Source organism: Aptenodytes forsteri, unplaced genomic scaffold (genome assembly GCF_000699145.1).
Source record: "Aptenodytes forsteri isolate BGI_AS27 unplaced genomic scaffold, ASM69914v1 Scaffold85, whole genome shotgun sequence".
NCBI lineage: Eukaryota > Metazoa > Chordata > Aves > Sphenisciformes > Spheniscidae > Aptenodytes > Aptenodytes forsteri.
In genome coordinates, this window is record NW_008795533.1 from 1 (window position 1) to 14,523 (window position 14,523).

At 57.6% G+C, this 14,523-nt stretch overlaps 1 protein-coding gene across 1 annotated transcript in view; it reads right to left on the reverse strand.

Annotated features, from left to right (window-relative positions):
- Window positions 1-2,378: 2,378 nt before the first annotated feature.
- The window catches only part of POLE (DNA polymerase epsilon, catalytic subunit), a 30,975-nt gene continuing 18,830 nt past the window's right edge, over window positions 2,379-14,523 (reverse strand). Inside the window, 21 exon segments of the mRNA XM_009282102.1 lie at window positions 2,379-2,492; window positions 2,725-2,814; window positions 2,940-3,065; window positions 3,353-3,553; window positions 3,776-3,969; window positions 4,077-4,208; window positions 4,326-4,512; window positions 4,628-4,760; window positions 5,284-5,409; window positions 5,698-5,871; window positions 6,345-6,549; window positions 7,152-7,372; window positions 7,521-7,744; window positions 8,156-8,332; window positions 9,157-9,263; window positions 9,351-9,504; window positions 11,814-11,954; window positions 12,319-12,462; window positions 13,771-13,927; window positions 13,929-13,969; window positions 14,296-14,514. Of these exon segments, the coding sequence (XP_009280377.1) occupies window positions 2,379-2,492; window positions 2,725-2,814; window positions 2,940-3,065; window positions 3,353-3,553; window positions 3,776-3,969; window positions 4,077-4,208; window positions 4,326-4,512; window positions 4,628-4,760; window positions 5,284-5,409; window positions 5,698-5,871; window positions 6,345-6,549; window positions 7,152-7,372; window positions 7,521-7,744; window positions 8,156-8,332; window positions 9,157-9,263; window positions 9,351-9,504; window positions 11,814-11,954; window positions 12,319-12,462; window positions 13,771-13,927; window positions 13,929-13,969; window positions 14,296-14,514 (3,267 nt within the window).

The window sequence follows — 14,523 nt, forward strand, 5'->3', positions numbered from 1 at the left end:
CGCGGGCTCGGACTCCTCCTGCCCACGGCCTGCCCGTTGCCGGGGTCCCCGGGAGCCGGGCTGGGGTGAGGTGTGGGGGGACCAAGCATCAGGCGCAGCTGGAGCGGGGCAGAGCCACCTCCCAGGGACTCCTTCCCGTGTCTGCAGAGGATGGGTGACAGGTGGCCGAGGAGCAAAGCATCCCCGCAGAGCCCTGCGTGCCCTCTGCACCTACAGGAGCAGATAAATCCCACCCAGGAGAGGAACCCGGTGCTGCTCCATCCTGCCTCCAGTGTCTGCACCCCTTGCCCAGCCCCAGCATCTTCCAGTCCTTTGGGATCCTCCACTCCGGCTCTAGAGCTGCTCCTTGGTGCCCAGCCAGCTCATCTGGGAAGCCCGTTCCTGGGGCAGAGCACTCCTGGGCGAGCAGGCAGAGCCCACGGCATCCCTGGCAAGGGCCTATGGCCCAGCACTGGTGGCAACCCAGCCCTGTCCTGCTGGGGGGGTGAGGATGGGGCTGTGCTCGTGGCTGGGTGAGACCAGTGTGGGATGGGGGTGATGCTGTGCCCGTGGCGGGTGTCATGCCCGCAGGGATGCCATATCCGTGGAGATGCTGTGCCCCCAGGGATGCCGTGCCTGTGGGGAAGCTGTGCCCATGGGGGTTGCCAAGCCCATTTGGATGCTGTGCCTACGGGATTGCCGTGCTCATTTGGATGTCACGCCCATGGGGAGGCCATGGTCACTGAGGGGCCGTGCCCACAAGGATGCCATGCCCGTGGTGGTGCCGTGCCCATTGGGATGCTGGTGCTGCGTGAGGTCTGCCAGTCCCGGGGTGATCAGTGTGACCATCAGCTGGAACTGCAACCTGGACCTGTCTGACAGCGAATGCAACCCCTGCTACTCCTTCCACTCCAAAAGGACTTTGGCTTCCCCTGGCTACAACTACAGGTTATGGCCCTGTCCCTGCTGTGGCCCTGCGTCCTTCTCTAGCCCTGTCCCACCATCACCACAGCACCCACTGGTCTCCTCTGAGGATGCTCCTCGGTGGGGGGGCATCACCCTGGAGTGCTCCAGCCTCGGGCCATCCCATCCCATCCCTCAGGTACTGCCAGAGCTGGAAAGGGCCACGGTGGCAGGGTGGGATAACGCTTTCTCTGCCTGAGGCCATCCGAGTCCCCCCCAGCTCGGAGTGACCTGCTGCCCCCATGAGGAGTTGTGCCCGTGGACGGGTGGGACGTGTTCTACAGCCACCTGCCACCGCTGCCAGTCCCGGGCCTGTCAATAAACCCCAGTGCTCAGCATCCCTGCCTGGGGCTGCTCACTGCAGGTGAAATGGAGGGGACATGGGTGTCACAGCTGGTGGCTGTGTCCCCATCCTCAAGCCCTGCAGTGCCATGGTGGGGACGTGCACATCCCCCAGCCGTGGTGGGGAGCTGGAGGGACCTAGGGCTGCTTGCCCTGCTGCAGGGATGTGGGAACAGGACAGGGTCCCCCCAGTCCCCTATGGGCACCATCCCTGCCTGCAGGCTGCCTGCAGAACCTGACACAGGCAGGGGCCTGCTGGGATAGCCAAGAGCATGCTGCTGGGCTCCCCTGCCTTGGTTTGGGTGGCATTGCCCCCCCCAGAGGGCAGTGCTACTGCAAGAGGAGGTCACCCCTGACTGCACCTTGTCATCGTCCCGAGAGCAGAGCCAAGCCCCCAGGAAGCACAGGAGGGTCTCTGGCTGCAGCCCTGGGGCATCTTTCCCCCCAGGAGGGCAGGAGCAGGAGGCAGAGCCAGGCCAGAAGCGTGTACCGAAGCACAGGCTGCAGCCAGATGCACACTCGATGGCAGGGAGCCACTGTCGCATTAGCGGCCAGTGCTGCCCCTCCGGTGCTGGCAACCCCTTCCCCTGGAGCTGGAGGGGGGCAGCCGGGGGGCACTGCCAGGCTGCAGCTTTCCTGCCCCCAAGCAGGCAGGGAGCAGATGGGGACAGGTCCTTGGTCCTTCCTGCCCAGCAAGGACACAGCTCAATCCCCCCAGCTGCAGGCATGCCCCATGGTGGGAGCTGTGGGTCACAGCCCCTGTTCCCCCCTCCCCAAAAACTACACCTGCCTTCTACAATCCATTTATTTATAGAAATTCAACATTAAAACCACACCTAGGGGCCAGCACAGCCCTGTGGAGCACAGCTCCAGCCCCTGGTGCCCACAGACCCCCATGCCAGGCAGCTGGGGGCAGAACAGCCCAGTCCCTGGCACAGCTCCTGCCTTCCCTCCCTCACCGCAGGAGGGGTGCGCAGCTTCTCTAGGGTCCAGCTCATGGCCAAGGGGATCCATGACCACTCTCCTGTGGATGTGAGAGCCCAGCCCTGGTGCCCCGACCGGCACGGTGCAGGCAGGAGGAGCAGCCCACCACCTCATTGCTGGAGCTGGGGGTTGGTGCGCAGCAGCCATTCGATGGTTTCCAGCAGGTAGGCCATGCTATAGTGCCGGGCGATGTTCTGGAAGATGTTGACGTGCTCCATGAAGGTCTGGGGAGAAGGGAGCAGGGAGGGAAGGAGGCTGCCCAGCACCCCTGGGCAGTGGGGGGGCTCCAGGGGGGTGGCCAGGTAGGGCTGGTGTGGCAGAAGGCAGCACAGCAGGTCCCAGGGGACAAGCAGTTAGAGAAGAGGCAGAGGAAGAACAGGGCACCGCAGGGCTCCTTGCTGTCCCTTTAGGAGCTGCTGGCATGGGGCTGGGCTAGGCAGGAGGGTGCAGGCGTACCTGGGAGGAGATGGTGAGGGTGAAGTCTCCAGCACAGCTGCAGTACACGGGCATGTGTGTCTCCTTCACGCCATGACACTTCTTGCACACCTGGAGGCCAAGGAGTTTTAGGTGGGCCAGGAGATGAGGCCAAGCACCTCTGCCAGGGGCAGAGTGAACGTGTCCGGCCTCAGCCAGCCAGGGGGATGGGCAGAGCAGGGGATCCCCACACTCACCAGGTCCTGCAGCACGAAGGCCATCAGCTTCTTCTGCAGGGCTTCCACCAGTGCTGTTTCGATGGCATCAGAGTCATACTGCGCCTGGCAGTTGGAGCAGACCCAGCTGGGCAGCACCGACCCATCCTAGGGGCAAAGAGGAGGCAGGTGAGCATCAGGAGTCCCAAGCACTGGGATGGTGTAACTGGCTTCTGGAGAGGACGGAGCATCAGCCAAAGCCAACGGATGCTCAGACCTGTCACAAGCAGCTAGAAAAGGAGGTGAACAGAAAAGGGCCTTTAGGTGAGGTTGATCACCGGCAGCAAGCAGAGCTGCAGAGCAAAGGGGTTGAGAGAGAAGATTGGTAATGTGATTGACCAGCCTCCAGCATTGCCATGCTGGGGCCTCTGGTGTCCCCAGGAAAGAGGCTGCACCTGGGAAAGGGCAGGGTCCTTGCAGAGGTCCAGGTCTCTGCAGAAGTTGCAGTTCCTGCAGATGACTTCAGGGAGCACGTAGGAGCGGCAAGGGTCCCGAAACTGAGCTGCTTCTGAGAACTCGCCCACCTCGATGAGGCGCAGCAGGTCCCGGCGTAGTTTGTTCACCTGGTTGGTTATGTTGGCATCCAGGGAGAGGACCTGCAAGGATAAGAGCTAGGTGAGCCTACCAGCAGGGAAGAAGAGAGTGTCCTCACCAGGACAGCTCATATCCTCGTGACCTCATATGGATGCAGGGCAAGACAAACTGGTTGTAGATCACTCCTGGAGGAAAGCTGTGGCAAATCTGAGCCATGGACAAGGACCAGAATTTGAGCCCTGACTGCAAACCTTCAGAAAAGGGGCCTGGCCCACCCTGCTGACCTTGCAAACGTATTTGATGAACTCCAGAGCTGGGTTGTTGAGTGGCAAGTAGGAGCCAGGCAGCACCGGGAACATGTCTGAAGGCTCAGTGGCATTACGAGAACCAGCCATCTTCTTCTGGATCTTCTGCGTGATGGTGAAGAAGCTCTGGGTGAGCTCATTGGCCACGTAATCCTGTGAGAAGGTGATCATGCCTAGAGAGACGGAGCAGAGAGCACTTGAGCCATAGGGTGGCATAGGGGGACAGCAAGGTGGGTGGCGCTCTGCCTGCGCCAGGGCTGCCCTGTGGCTCGGCACTCACCGGGCATGGCCCCCATCTCCCCCAGCGCCTCCTGGGACACCTGGCTGGTGCTCCTCCTCTTGATGGGGGTGCTCCCGGGGGCGTTGCGCCGCAGCTCCTCCTTCATGCTGTGGTACACGGCCACAATGTAGGCTGGGGAGACATGGGCAAGGCTCCAGCTCCAGCCCGCGCCAGCAGCCGCCCCACTGCAGGCTCTCCCTGGCACCCGGGAGGCACAAGCAACCTCGTCCCCTCCCTGGGACAGCTCACCCGACACGATCATCAGGAAGTAGCTCTGGCAGGAGGCAGCCTGGGGCAGGAACTGCGCGATGTTCCAGCTGTTCTCCAGCAGCTCCTCCACGTTCGGCTCCCCTTCCTCCTCCTCTTCTTCCCCCGCTGCCTCATCCTCCTCTTCCTCACTGTCCTCCTCCTCCAACACTTGCCTCTTGCTGGTGTCCTTCTGGAGAAGCCAGCAATATCACAGTGGTTCCTCGTGCCCAGCCAATGCCTCCCCGCTCAGCTCAAGCCCCAGCACCCTGCTCCTGGGAGACTGAGCGCTTCCCATCTCTTACCTCCCCATAGTGGACGCGAGAATCCACTTTTCCCTTGATACCTCCATAATTTGCTGGATCCATCCAGAGCAGGAACTCCCAGCAGCGGGAGAAGGAGATGGTCAGAGAGTGGAAGATCTCCTTGGAGTGGATGCTGGAGGGAAGAGACTGCAGTCACCCACAGCGTCGGCATCATCCCTAGTTCAGACCCTTCTCCGTGGGACACCGTGGTGGTGCTGGCAAGGAGAGAGGGGGTTCCCCTCTCCCATCCAACCATGGGCAGGGATGCCAGGGGAAGCCATGCCCAAGGAGTCTTGGCTTCCTATGCTTGTGTTGAGGTGCCTGTACCATGGCTGGGATGCTGAGAGCCAGCCAGGGGACGAAGTGCTGGGCACCTCAAGTTCTCCTGAAGGTCTCTTCTGGATTGAATCCTATGAGTATTCTTGGAATATTACCTATAGAGGACAGCTAAGGGACAGATCCCTACTCCAGGCATGACAGCAAGAGAACTGGGCAGCCTCATCCCTTCAGTAGCTTTGCCAAAAAAGAATGAAATTCAGTGCTGAGGCCCATCAAAAGGCAAAAAATCAGCATCCTCCTTCCTGGCCCCGAGCCCTGCCTCGGCTCCATCATCCGGGAGCCTCATCTCCAGGCCTGGCTTGGCAAGCGCACCCCACCTGTTGATGATGTACTCCATGTAGCTGATGGCGTCCTCGATGCGCCGCTTCTTGGTGCACAGAATAATCCGGTTGAAGTTGGCGTAAACCACCGAGGAGCCCAGACGCTTGAACTCAGCCACCAGCCTGCAGGCAGGGCACAAGGAGCAGGAGTCAGTGGGCAGGAAGGCAAAGCCCGAGGAGCAGATGCAACCCGTGGAGGATGTGCTGATCCAGCACAGTCAGGAGTCAAGCAAGTCAGCAATGCCACGCAAAGGAGCTCACCCAAACAGTACGGGAGGTCCAACCTACTGCCCACCTCTCTGGAGGCTGTGGCAGAGAGGAGTGACTGTGGGTGCCAACAGCGTCCTGGTCACTAAGCCATGCCTGTCCCTTCCCCGTTCACAAGCCTGGCACGCTCCAGGTCTCACTTACTGCAGGAAAAGCTTCTTCATCATGTTGTGGAGTGTGCGGTGCAGTGCCGGGTCGTAGAGCAGCGAGGAAGGAGAGCGGAGCCAGCGGTAAAAGTGAATGACCTGGTTGTCTGCGTAGACATTGTGATACTGCATGATCTCCTTCACCCAGCTCACCACCATGCTCTTCAGGATCCTGCCAGGGAGCAGAGACCAGCGTCACCCCACCAGCCATGAGCGACCCCTTCCCCCTTCCAGACAAGGACGTGTTTTTGGATACGCTGGAGGATTCAGAGCGGGAACTCTGCCAGAGCAGAGACCTGTGAGCCCTTGGCACGTAAGCCACAGTGTAAATATGTGCCTCTATAACCTGGTGGAGCATGAAGAAAGGAGATACAGGAAAGGGCAAAGTCTTCACCAGCATCCCCATATATCTGCTGGCTGAGCCACCAGGCAGTTCTGAGCCCAGGATCTTCAAAAGTCTGTTGGAGAAGATGCCTGCCCTGCCCTCGAGACCTGAATTTATATTTAGAGCACGCCACAAGCCCCATTGCTGGCACAAGTCCGGGAAAGGCTAAAGCCAGGAGGGAATGAGAAGCAGGACCCCCAAGGGGACCTGCCAGGATGGAGACCAGATACTCTACCTCCTGCTGGCTCCTAGAGCCATACCTGAAAGTGTTGGAGCAGAGGGCAGTTTCGTCATAGCTGGCCGGGATGTTGGCAGCCTGGTTCCCTGTCACCATGTCTTCTAGGGACGCCTGCTGAATCACGTCAAAGCTGATGCTCATGCTGGAGCCTCCTTCCATGTCGTTTATGTGGTGGGACTGCAACACCGTGTTTACAGCCAGGCTTTGGATGTCCAGCTCCAGACAAACTAACAGCAAACACAACCTCTCAGCAGGCAGGCAGGGCAAAGGACCGACAAGGACATCCTCCCTGCCCCTCTGCCAGAAGTGCTTTTCACAGTTATAAGGGTGACCTATAGGTGTTGCCTATAGGCGCACCGAGTGGGGAGATGCTTTCACAGGCATGACTGTCTTGACCGGCACTTGTCTTCCAACAAGACTTGGACCTACCAACCCTCTGGGGACCACCATTTTTTTTCTGGAAGCTGCAGCAGAGGAGCTCAGAAGAACTGACTACCACTCAAGCTGCTTCTGCCTCTGAGAAAGACCTGTGCTAGTCTGTCCTTGGGCTGACACATTGCAGGTAGCCTTCTGAGTGCTGCTGTTGGTGGCCATGAACTGGGAAAGAATCTGCGTTCGGATGCCTGCACACATTGCAGGTGAGACCTCCCTGCCCCAGGACATGCCCCTTGCATGCACCTTGCCCAGATCACTGCTGAAACGCCAAAGCTGCTGGTGACTACTGTCACCACAGAGACTCTTTGGAGACCACATCCATCCCTCTACAGGGCCTGCAGAGCAGGATCCAGCTCTGCCCCCACTCAGCGCTACCACCCTACTCCCTCCTCACCTGTGGAGTAGCAGCCGGGGTTGTTTATCTCCACGGAGGCTCTCTCATCAAACTCCATGACTAGGCGGTTGTCATCAGCCTCCTTACCCCCCAGGTCTGGGCGGGCCGTGGGCGAGAGCCACAGCAAGTGGTTGTGACGACGGAGGTGGCGCGAGAAGAACAGGTCAGAGCCAAAGGTGGAGATGTCATCGGGGAGGTTCCCAATGGGGATGTGGTAGTACCTGGGGCAAGAGAGGTGAACAGTAATCGGGGTGAGCACAGCTGCAGAGAAGACCAGGACCCCTGCCTGGACCCTCAAGGGACGAGACAGCCTCCCGTGGTCCCATCAAGGGCACGGCAGCCCCAGGGGAATGCGGCTGCCCCAGGCACCTGCTCATCTCGAAAGCCTGGGAGAGGCAGGTGTCCAGGTTGAGGTAGTGGCGGATCATGCGGCGGGCGGCATGGCGCTGCCAGTCCAGGACCGAGTAGCTGATGTCATCTACCAGCCGGATGGGGACCAAGGGGAACTCCTCGATGATGGGGATCCCGCTCGCCAGCCGTTTCAGGTCCCAGTTAGATTGCACAGCGACCAGCGTGGGGCCCCGGCGCTCGTCCTGCGTGAAGGAGAAGAGGACACATCCTGGTGCACCTCTCCAGCGAGCGCCTCTGCTCAGCAGGAAACTGGCAGTGCCAGATGCCCCATCCCCGCAGCAGGTCCCCCAGGTGGGGACAGCACACCCCAGCACTCCTGAAGCACCCACCTCCATGCAGCCAGCTCTCCAGCTGAACGCAGGAATGGGGGGAGATACTGAGGTGGCCTCGTTGCTGGCACTGCCCTAGGCAAGCCACCCCAAGCAAGACAAAGCCCTTGAACAACACCCACTTCTACCCTTAACCTTTGGGCCAGCAGCTACATGCAGGCGCTGTTGGAAATGGTGCATCAGCACCTTCCACAGCATCCTCCCCTTCCCACGTGCCTGCATGGACAAGGTCCTGTTGGGACCTTCCTCACACCTTCATCTCACCTTGTAGCCCAGCAGCAGCCGCTGGATGGCTCTGTAGACGGCCTTGGGGTCAGTCTCGGCACGCACTTCAAAGGTGTGCTTGTCCGGGGGCAGCAGCTCTTCACCCGCCTTTTCCAGCAGTGCGCTGCGCTCCGCCGAGAAGAGGGCGGTGAGATTCGGCATCTGGTTGCTGCGTACCTGTGCCCAAGGGGGACCGGCTCAGAGCTGGGGGGGAGAGGGACCCCGGGCTGTGCGGTCCCGGGGGGCTCTCCCCTCCGCGCATCACAAGATGCCTTCCACCAAACCCTGCTGAAATGCAGCAGGGATGCGTGATGCATGGAGAAGCCTCCCGCTGCCTGACCACCATCATAGAATCAGAATAGTTTGGGTTGGAAGGGACCCCTAAAGGTCATCTAGTCCAACCCCTCTGCCCCGTGGGCAGGGACACCTTTCACTAGAGCAGGTTGCTCAGAGCCCCGTCCAACCTGACCTGGAATGTTTCCAGGGATGGGGCATCCACCACCTCTCTGGGCAACCTGGGCCAGTGTTTCACCACCCTCAGCGTAAAAAATGTCTTTCTTATATCCAGTCTGAATCTACCCTCTTTTACTTTAAAGCCCCTTGTCCTGTCGCTACAGGCCCTGCTAAAAAGTCTGTCCCCATCTTTCTTATAAGCCCCCTGCAATAAGGTCTCCCCAGAGCCACCTTCTCTCCAGGCTGAACAACCCCAACTCTCTCAGCCTTTCTCCATAGCAGAGGTGATCCCTCTGATCCATTTTCATGTCCCTCCTCTGGACCCGCTCCAACAGGTCCGTGTGTGTCTCATGCTGAGGGCTCCAGAGCTGGACGCAGGGCTCCAGGTGGGGTATCCCCAGAGCAGAGCAGAGGGGCAGAATCCCCTCCCTCGATCTGCTGGCCACGCTGCTTTGGACGCAGCCCAGGATACGACTGGCGCTGCGAGCGCACATTGCCGGCTCATGTCCAGTACCCCCCATCCCCCAGCCTCCAAAGTCCCACCTTACCTTGTCCAGCACAAAGATGGCAGCTTTGCGCTGCGAGGGGATGAAGAGGCCCAAGAGCGCCTTGCTGCCCTGGGAGCTGTGGTAGAGGTAGATGTGGCGAATACTTCCTAGGGACACAGAGCACAGAGCATCAGTGGTACCCGCAGGCGCCAGGTCCTGGGTGCCCCACGAGCCCCTCTCCCAGGGTGCCTCACCTGGCTCCAGGTAAGTGAACTGGGCCAGCGAGCGCATCTCCAGGTGCTCGATGTCAAAGGTTTCGGCCTCTCGCCCCGCCAGGTGCCTGACAAGCTGCCTGCTGACCATGCACACGCAGCCCAGGTGGATCAGGGCACGGAGGAGGAGCGGCACCTGTAATGATGGGGAGAGATGTGGTGGAACAACATTCTGCTACCAAGCTCCTCTCAGGGGTTTCAGACCTAGAACAACCTGGCTTAAAAACCACAGGTAGGACATACCTGAGGTGCCTCCGGCACGAGTTTGGTATTATCACCCTTGCTGGTGCTGGAGACACAGAACCTGTATTCCTAATTCTAGAACATGTGTTCCTATCTAGCCCCAGATCCCACCATCAAGGGCAGCAGTAGGTACTTTGGAGGACTTGTGGAGTGATATCTGGGCAATCTTGCAGCTCTGCAACTTGTGGTTTGGCACTCCCTCGAGACAAAGGCTTCATCTGAACCACCAGATAATCAGCCCAGTGGGAGATCCACCACCGATTCTCCCCGTTTTATTAACCCTACAGCTGTAAACTCCACCGCCGCAGAAGACTCCTCCTGAATGACTTGCTGTGGGACCTAGTCCCAGAACAGTGAAAAGCAATAAACATTCCTTGCCTAGTCATGCTTCCCTCATGCCAGTTTTGATTTTTATAGACCCCTAGTACATGCCATTTTCAGATCTCTTTAGCAAGCTGAAGTGTCCCTAAGTCCCATCCCCGCAAGGAAGCCGTTCCCTCCCTCACATCCTCCTCGTCATTCTCCTGTGTTAGTCCTGCTACATCTTTTGGAGACCATGCTCAGAATTGCACTGCAGATGTTTAAAGATCAAGACAGATCTTTCCTTGCCCAGGACTGTGTCCAGCTGGGTTCTCTGCATCTCCGAGGACGGAAACTCCACAACCCTCTGGGCAACCCACTCGACCACCCTTGCAGGAGAAGTTTTTTCTGATGTTTACACAGAATTTCCCATGTTTCAGTTTGTGCCCGCTGCCTCCCGTTCTCTCCATGGGCACCACTGAGAAGAGCCTGGCTCCTCTCCTTTACTCCTCCCATGGAGAAGGTCCCCCGAGCCTCTTCTCCTCCAGGCTGAACAGTCCCAGCTCGCTCAGCCTCCCCTTGCGTGACAGATGCTGCAACCCCTTGATCATCTCACTTCCTTTTATATCTTTAAAACATCTCCATGCCCCTGTTTTACTTCAGTTGCTAATTTTAATTTCCTCTTAGCTAGCTGCTTCTTGATTTTGCCTAGTCCCACTTATTAAACACTATGGTAGTGGAGAGGACTCAGGTTTGCTACCGGAAGATCTCCTACAGATATGATGAATTTGCGTACGTGCTAGTCACTTTGGCAGAGTAATTTCAGATAAGTTTTGGGTGCTGCTTACTTAAACTAAGAGTTGTGCCTTGCCTTGTGGGACCTTTATCCAAATTTTCTACAAGCAGAAATTTAAGGTGACTGAAAATGGTTTCTTTCATCATGCCCCACTGTAACACTTTCCAGGCTATACCAATAACTTCAGTAGCTGAAGTCTCCCAACTTTATGATGCTCTTTTTGCCCTTGCAGCCTTTTGCAGCTCACAAAGCATTTTGTAGCTAATGGCACCACTGCTCACACCAAGCTTGTCCTACTTAGGCAAAGACTGTTCATCCATAATAGTTCTACATTGCATTTTAGTAGCAAATTCACATGCCTTTATGCTTTCTTTAACATACAGCTCCACTATTACAATGGTGCAACCTACTCTGCCACTTCCATGTAGGTCAGGTCCTGACACTACAATGTCTTCTTGATTAAATTCCTGTCACCAGGTTTTGAGATGCTGAACAAACCAGTGTCCTCATTAGAAGCAGGCATCCCAGTTTCCCATCTTCATTTTCAGGCTTTCAGCATTAATAGCACTGGTAAATATAATTTTGGCTTGATTGCTTTGTACTGAACTTTGTTTAGGTTGTTCTTGCTCTTCCTGAACTTTCAAGTTGTATCCTAGTCTTCTTTCTAAAGCTTTTATAACCTTGTTTTAGAGGACAGAGCACCCAGACCTATGTACGACTCCACATCTGTTGGGTTTTCCCCCATCTTTACTCTCAATACCCCTTATCTTTTCTGGTTCAAACACCATCAGGCTGGTTCTGGTTTGGTTTAGAAGATCACCCTTTCTGCTTAAATGCCTTCTTTCCCCAAAGTTTCCTAACTCCAAATAAACCAAACCCCCTTTCCCTGACATGCCTTAAACCACATGCTGATACTCAGTATCTCTGCCCGTATGAACGCGGGTATATTCCCCGGCACTCTGCTGTGCCCCCGTACTCTCTTTGATTTTTGGTGTCTCACCAAGTTGCTGAATTTTTAAGTGCCAGGTACCCTCCTGTGCCACTGGCACTCAAGACTAACGAGCTACCACTCAGCAATCCTTAAAAACGAGCACCGGAGGAGTTACCTGCGTCTCATACACTCCCTCGATGTCTGGAGCAGAGAGGTCCGCGTTGATTTCATTGATGTGCTCTTGGTACATGTCTTCAGGGACCGAGTATTCATACAGGTTGTAAACTAAGTTTGAGCGGGGCAGGATCCTGTTCACCTGCGGAGGCAAGGGACACGCTTAGCGGGGCACATCCCACCACGAGGCACCGCTGCCAGGAGCCGGGGCACTTCTAAGGGCTGCAAGGAGCTGGGGTCTGAGCCAGCCCAGCTCCCGGTGCTCCTCTCTCCTAAGGAAATGAGTGGTTTATGCTCATGCACATTACAAATTCCCATAACAGAGAACCTGCTTTCTGGGCAGGCTGGGGTTAGCAGAGGGACCAGGGACTGGATGAGGTTCGTCCGTGGAGTGGGAGAGCGAGGCCCTGGAAGGCAGATGTTTGTAATATCTGCTGCAGCGGAGGTGAAGCGCCTTATCTCAATGCAAGCGGCTGTTTCCCCTTCCAGAAGGGTCAGGTCCTCACCCTCCTGTAGGCTGCTCCCTCCTCCGGCTTTGGGACGCGCTGGTTGACGTAGAAGACCCGGGGGATGCTCAGCCTGATGCAGTGCAGGTCGCTCCCGATCACCGCCCACAGCCTGAACAGCCCAGGCTGGCTGGTCTCGGCGATCTGCAGGACATGGGCGTACAAAGTTAGCGTTAGCAGGGAGATCCAACACGTTATCAGTGCTTACGTCTAAGCTGTGGAGCACTTTGTGGATCTATATGGCCGGTTGGTGGCCACAAAGAGAGCAGGGGGCTTGAAGAGTCATCACTCCCTGCGCTGGAGTCCCCATGTCCTGCTACTGTCCCAGGGCACCATGGAGAAAACTCTGGCTAAGGCTGGCCAACCAACTCAAGCTGACCTTGGTATCAGCCAAGCCACTCTGATGTCCTGGACCAGCCGTCCCATCTCAAGCTCGTGCTTGCACAAGGGCTGCCTGCAGCTCTGAAGGCCTTTCTGGAAGATGAAGTGGGTGACAAGGGGCTGGGCTTAGATGGCCACGCGTAATGAGGATTTGTGAAATCGCGTGGATGGCACCGCCCCACCTCTGCATTTGTACGTTGGCTGCTTGCAGGCATCACTGGAATCCTGTGTCCAACACAGGCACACTGTGCCCAGTGCTGGGCTCCCCAGTACAGGAGAGACAGGGACGTACCAGAGAGTCCAACGAAGGGCCACAAGGATGAAGAAGGGACGGGAGCACTTTTCATATGAGGAAAGGCTGGGAGAGCTGGGACTGTCCAGCCTGGAGCCGAGGAAGCTCAGGGGGATCTCATCAATTTACCAGCCTGGAGCTGAGGAAGCTCAGGGGGATCTCATCAATTTATATAAATATCTGAAGGGAAGCGTAAAAAGGACGGAGCCTGGCTCTTCCCAGTGGTGCCCAGTGGCAGGACCAGAGGCTGTGGGTTCAAACTGGAACACAGGAGGTTCCCTCTGCACATCACGAAACACTTTTTCCCTGTGAGGGTAACCGAGCCCCGGCACAGGTTGCCCAGGGAAGTTGTGGACTCTCCCACCTTGGACATACTCAAAAGCCATCTGGACACTGTCCTGGGCAGCTGGCTCTGGGTGGCCCTGCTTGAGCCAGGGGGTTGGACCAAATGGACCCCAGAGCTGCCTCCAACCTCAGCTGGTGTTTCTGTGGTTCTGTGACTACTGCACAGTGCTGCCCATGGGCTGAACTGGAGCTGCCCCACTGGCAGATCTACACGCACATCCCAGATTCACCACCAAGAATGACCATGTGGGCTCCTGTTTCCATACAGATGTGTGTGAGCCTGAGGCTTTGCAGCCCCACCTGGCCTCCCCAGGGTTAACACCAGAGTGGCATTGGGGTCAGCGGTCCCTGAACTTCACCAGTTGACCACAGATAGTGTAAATGCGAGGCTTACGCCCCAGGCTGCCCTCCGTCGCAGGTCCCCTCCCTGGTACCTGCACGATCTGCCAAGGCAAGTCCAGGATGCTGCGCGCTGTCCTGCGCAGGTAGCTGCTCAGCCCTTTGGAGAGGGCATCGCGGACCACTCCTCCACCTGCTGTCACCCCACCGTCCTCCAGACGCCGCCTCTTCTGCCGCTCCCGCCGCCGCCGACCACTTCTTCTGGTGGTAGCGCAGCCAGACCAGCCGCTCTTCCTGAGTGGGGTGACAGCACGCATGAGTGCGTGAGCCAGAAACCAGCACAGGCTTCCCAGTCCCCCAACACTGCGCCATACAGCCAAGCCCTCCATCCCCCAGCCCCACATCACGTTCCTGCCCCAGCTGTGAAGCCACCACTGCCCCCTTTTCTCCATCAGTGGTTATATTTTCTCCATCTCCTGGTTATATTTCTCCTGGTAGCCCTGAGCCATAGGCATGCAGAGGGTTTCAGAAGACCCACAGCTCGCTCCTGGCAGCACCCAAGCTGCTTGGGTGGACGAGCACAACCCCAGGGCATGTCCTGCCCAGTCTGGTTCACCTACCTTGGTGGTCCCCAGGGGTGGAGGTGGACCCAGGATCTCTCGCCAGGACTGGGATAGCTCCAGGTACTGGGACATCTGTTGGCTTTCCTCTGCTGCAGGGACTCGCTTCCTCTTATTTGCGATGGGAACCGGTGGCTGAAGGGTCTTGGTAGCCCCAAAGTCCTCTATGTCACCAATCTGTGAGCTGGGCGTCCCCACTGGGGGCTGGTTGGTGAGGACCTGAGGGAG